At 37.0% G+C, this 5,745-nt stretch overlaps 1 protein-coding gene across 1 annotated transcript; it reads right to left on the reverse strand.

Annotated features, from left to right (window-relative positions):
- Window positions 1-3,834: 3,834 nt before the first annotated feature.
- Window positions 3,835-4,837, reverse strand: LOC137940606 (metalloendoproteinase 2-MMP-like). Its single transcript, XM_068785761.1, has one exon. The coding sequence runs from the start codon at window positions 4,835-4,837 to the stop codon at window positions 3,899-3,901; it is 939 nt and encodes a 312-aa protein (XP_068641862.1). The 3' UTR covers window positions 3,835-3,898.
- Window positions 4,838-5,745: the final 908 nt, after the last annotated feature.

Below are 5,745 nucleotides of genomic sequence, written 5' to 3' on the forward strand. Positions count from 1 at the left end.
CTTATAAGTGATTTAATGTGTAGTATTAAAATATATTAATAAACTAATTAATGAAAGACTATATTATATTACTTAATAATTATAGTTTATTATAAATTAATATAATAATTACAGTGACAAGAATAAATTATAAAAAATTAAAAATTAAAAAATAATAGAAGAAAATATAATAAATCAATAAATTATTTTTAATAACATAAGATATATTTTAACATTAAAAATAACTAATTTAATATATTAATAAAAAAATATAAAAAGTAAATAAATATATTATTTTATCAATATCATAATATATATTTTTACATATTATTAATTAATAATATATTGCTACAAATTTTGAAACCATTGGTTTAATTAATTATAGCAATGGGATAATTAAACCAAAACAATTTACCAAATGTTCATTACAATTATTAAATCACTAATTTAATACAATAATTACAAAATGAATATATTGAATAAATAAAAATAATTATTTTATAAATAAAAAATATGGATATTGAAGTTATGACGAGGTTTAATTTTTCTAAGTTAGGAAAAATTAAACCAGTGTCGTCTTCCTCACGGCACTGATGCGTCGTCTTCCTCACGACACCGATAATGGTGGGAGACAACAGCGGGCCAGTAGGCAATGGCGACAAAGTCGGCGATCCGACAGTATGCCAAGAGGGAGAAGAGAGGGAGGCCAAGTGGCTCTGTGACAGAGGCTCGGCTTCCCGTGCTTTGCGATGGCAGCTCTACAACGGAGGCCGAGAGGGAGAAGATAGAGGGAAAAAAAATCGGAGGAGGAAGGCCGAAAAGGGAGAAAAGCCGAGAGGGAGAAGAGAAGGGGCGAAAAAATTTGTCGGGAGAGGAAGGCTGAGGTAGAGGGAGAACGAAGGGAAATGAGGTAAAAAAATTTGTTCGGGGGGAGGGAGAAACGCGTCCCGCGTACAATTCATGTAGATGATTCGCAAAATAGGTATTAAACATGATTCCCCTATTTTTGCCTGAGAACATTACCTGTCGTGATTCAAATGAAGAGGAGATCATTTTGGACTAATGACCTAATCGAATGAATGGTGTAATGCGGGGTAATTCATGTTAGTCTTCTATTTATGTGAAGTTAAAGGTGTTTTAATTATGTTAGTCTTCTATTTTTGTAAAGTTGTTCAATTATTCTAGAACTTATCTTATAATGTGTAACTTTGGGTGTAACATGGTCAAGGGCAGTTTAATTGTTTTGGATTCTACTTGTGTCCTCTATTATAAATAGAGGTCCATTATATTCAAATTAAAACAAGGTGGTGAATTATTTATCTTTTTTATAAATACAACATGGTATCACAGTGGGTTATGAGAGTTGACTTTGTCAGTCCACAGAGATAATGTGATCCTTTTTTAGTTTATCATCTCTTGTAAAGGTCCATATTCTACAAGTTTCTTTCTTTCCTGTCCTTGTACCCATGGTTTCCTTTGAGTTTTTACCTCCATACATTAGTGTCATCTTTATGAGATGACTTCTTATTTACCATCATGCCACCTCTCTTGGATACGTGGGTCTTCCTTGGTCATGTGGGCTTGAGCCCATCTTCTAAAACACCTTTAAACGTGTGGGCCTTCCTTTATTGTGTGGGTTTGAACCCATCTTCTAACATAGGCCTAGAAATTATCCACCCTTACATCCATATGGATCCTAAGGACATGACTTACCCAATGGGTGAAGAATGGACTATAAATCCATGTTGATCTCCTCTATGAATCCCTAAGCTCCATTGGGATCTTTCTGACGAGCATTATAATAACTTCATCTATTTGGGAGCCCTTCGACAGGTTGCATCCTCGCTTGAGCGAGGGTGTGGATGGAGAGGCATCTATATGCACAAAGTAAATAAATAAACTGCAACCAAAAATTCATTTACTGGAATACACTTGTGTTGCCTTTGATACCCTAGGTGTCTAGGACACAATCAACCTCCCCAAATAGCTCACCTTCATACATCTCAGACTAGATCTATAGAGGGACTATCCTTGAGTAATGCAAATTGTGCAAGTGGTACATGATATAAGGTGAACCACACAATATTTTCATAATATCAATAACAATATTAATAAAAGAACAATAACAGCAACAAAGTTAAAATAAATAATTATACATTATTTAATGTCATTAACTAAGGAAAACTATTCAGATTTATCGCCATCGAATTGAATTTCTTCATCATTTTCTTCCACCTCTTCTTCTTCTTCTTCTTCTTCTTCTTCGTCATCGTTGTCGTTGTCCTCATACTCGTCTTCTACCTCTACCTCATCTTCATTGTCTTAATTATCTTCCATTTGAGTTGACAGAATTGTACTTTCTAGAGGAACATTCGACCTACCCAATGGTTCAACATCATCGTCCATTTGGCTAAGATGAGATTTTCATTTGAAAACTACGGTTAGTAGGCATTCGTTTCATCAATTGTGGCTGGTTGTTGCTTTGATGCATTTAACACATTTCATATAACTACGTTCTAAACTATGCGCCCCAAGCCACAATTTTTAGGTCTTCCATGAAAACAACATACTTTTCTTGAAATACCAATGCAAATGGATCGTCATCACACAATGTCCTTATGATATGCCTCAAGTTGCGCTGCGTGGATGTGCATGCCATTAATAATACAAGTCAAGTAGCTATTGATTGATAATCCAATTGTCATAAAGGATTCACGAAAAAATATTTTTATATAAAATTTTGTATCGATTAAAGATCTTTCAGTCAAGTTTCTTGAGCACTAAGCCATTTGTGGTTTTACACTATATTTGGTAGTTGTCTATATCTAAAGCATCAAAAGTTAGGTCTGATATAAATCTTTCTTTTCCTATTTTCTCTCCTATTACTTCTCCATGTTTTGACATGAATTGAGTTCCTTTTCTCCTAGATTTCTAATTTTATAGGAAAATTTCTCTTCTAATTTAAGATTTTTGGTCAAAATTAATCACTCCATGTTAATATCTTTTCTCCTCTATTTTCTCTCCACACATGTTTGTTTCTTTAAATCTCCATGTCCATGTGAACTTATTTTGGAAAGTTTCATGTTTTCTCATTGTAACATGAGTTTCATACTTTATTCCTCATGACTTCTTTGCTTAACTCTGGCCTAGCATGTCTTGTTGTTTGGTGAATTGCTAGTGTGTTGTCATGTTTTGTTTCTCCTAGTTTTGTCGTTCTTGAAAAACTTACAAAATTGAGAGACTAGTGTTCAATCAATTAAAGCTACAGCTATCTTGTTATGATGTGTTGAGTTCATTCTCTCCTTGATATTAAGAATGGTCACCTTGTTAGGATCTATCTCATAGAAGAGCAGTATGCGAGTTTCTATTCAATAGTAGGCTATGAAACCTCTAGTAGTACTTCCTCGAATAGTTTTCTTTTTATCACTTCGGAGCAATACACACACACCCATTACTTGTGGAAGCCTTTTTTATGTGCCTTTCCTAAAGAATTGAAGGATTTACATGCGTCTAACCAAAGTCAATGAGTATGATCTTCTTCCTTGACTTTTTTTTTTATCATTGCAAGATGGTATGGCAAGTTAAGAAATTAGCAAAGAGTTGAGTTCTTGTGTCAGTGCTTGGTAATTTTGATCCAATTGTTTCTTGGAGTATGGGATTTGTTTTCTGACTAGGTGTGATATTTTTTTCTTCATATATGTTATTGGCAAGTCCCTTCTCATGGATCACCAGGTTGAGGGGGAGAAGCAGAAGGAGGAGTATAGAGAAACCAGGTATGTGGAAGAGTTGAGTTCTATTGCAATCCACATTCTTTAGTTAAAGCATTGTTGTTAAAAGCTCCTTGACATGCAGAAAGATAAAACTCACTTTTCAATTTATTCCATGAGCTAATGGCAAGATAGTGAATAGGCCAATCCAATCAGAGATCATACAGATCTCTGATGCCGTCGATGTCATCCTGTTGCAGCTCTCTCTTGACAACACCAGGGGGAATGCTGGCGTACATGATGGCTTCCGCAACTGAACTATGATCAAGCCCAAGCAAGTGACCTATCTCATGGACAGCCACGGACTCCAAGTCAAACTCATTCATGTTAGGATTGGTCGACCAGCTCTCTTCCTCGTCCAGATGGAACTGCCCAACGGTTGGGTAAAAAGCATGGGCAAGGATTCCTCTCGGGCCATCGAAGGGACTGCCATCGCCGTGATCACCGGCATAGAATCCGATTTTGATGTCTGAACTCTCCGGGTTCTGAATCTCCTGGAAGGAGAACTCGGTCACCGCCGACCATTTTCTGAAAGCATCGGCTGTAATGGATCTTAGACTGTCTCCACTGTTCAGGAAAGCATAGGTAAGTTGTGTCTTTCCCCATTTAAGGCGTCCCTGGTGCACAGTATAGTGCATGACACCATGGACGCTTGCCGGCCTAGAGTGATGAGCTTTGCCGGAGTTAATGGAAGTCGTCCCGTTGATGATGTCCGGGACTCCACATCTGGGTTTAATCATTTGTTCCACTGTCCTGGAGTCGAGCTTTCCCGTCACATTGAGATTGTAATTTAGCTGGTAAGTCCTGAAGGCGGACTCAAGGAGATGATCGAAATTGTCATCCCGAGAAGTACCTTCTAGGGAAGGTGAGTAGCTCTGCAGGTAGCCGAACCTCTGGAGGTACTGCTTCAGCTGGCGGAGGCCTTCAACAGTATCTCCTTTCTGGCATCCCACCAAGTTTTGCAGAAAACCGAAGGGTTTATGCTTCGGTTTCACACCCTTGATCTCCCTGGAGAGTGCAGGAGAGGGCAGAGAGCAAACGAAGAGAAGAAGAAGGGAAATTGACAGAAAGGAGAGAAGTTTAAACGCCATAGCAAGATAAGAAATTTGTTAACGGGCTGTGTCTGGTTTTTGAATGTGCATGTAGGCAGCTATATATAGTCTATTCGATTTAACAAAAGAAGAAAATCAAATGTGAAAAGGCTATTGATTTGTTTGGTCTCTATTTAACCGTGGGCTCTCAAGTCTCACTCCGGCCGGGGTCTACACGTTCGTGTTAGATTATTTGGTAGTGACCGGGGTCTACACGTTCGGATCTCCGGCTCTCATGGCTCCATAGACATGGATTCCGTGTTCGTGTTTTTCACGCTCTAAAAACTCATCCTGGACTAAGGGGCAGGTTCTTAAAAACTTGTCCTATCTTCTGAGTTATTGAAGGAGAAATGCAGCCATAACTGAAGGTAAAAGGCCTCTTTCCCCTGATCACGCCGAAACAAAAGAGCCCCGTGGGACCACAAGCCTACAGCTTCTCAAAGGGGACATCTTGTTTCTATTTCTACAAGCACTTACAATGAATACGCAGTAACCCTACCACCAGACTACTTCAACTGCCTACTAAATCTTTGTTTTAGTAAAATATTAAAAATATAAAAAAGATTAATTTAGTAATTTTATATTTTCCATTAAAATGTACTAACTATATTATCTCAATTATCTATTAGATTTGAATTAAAATGCTATGAAACAATTAACGCAATCGATATTTGAAGCAACCAAAGTTTTCTACAAAAACAAATCTATATTTGAAGCAGTAAAAGTCATACTATAAGAGAGGTTCGAGTAGCAATAGAAAACTTCAACTTTTGGGCCATTTTATACCATCAAGAACGAGACTTTATATGGAGAATTACATATAAAAAGAAATATCTATAAGTATATTTGCTTACCTCTCCAACCAATTCTCAATCTGATTCTTCTCAAGAGATATATCAATCTTGGAA

The sequence above is a fragment of the Aristolochia californica genome, unplaced genomic scaffold, assembly GCF_029961685.1.
Source record: "Aristolochia californica isolate CCGP_79_NKW_82.1479 unplaced genomic scaffold, dmAriCali1.0.hap1 SCAF_9, whole genome shotgun sequence".
Lineage (NCBI taxonomy): Eukaryota > Viridiplantae > Streptophyta > Magnoliopsida > Piperales > Aristolochiaceae > Aristolochia > Aristolochia californica.

Bases quoted from the DNA above. Each gene is read 5' to 3' on its own strand.
- LOC137940606 (XM_068785761.1), bottom strand. From the start codon at position 4,837: ATGGCGTTTAAACTTCTCTCCTTTCTGTCAATTTCCCTTCTTCTTCTC.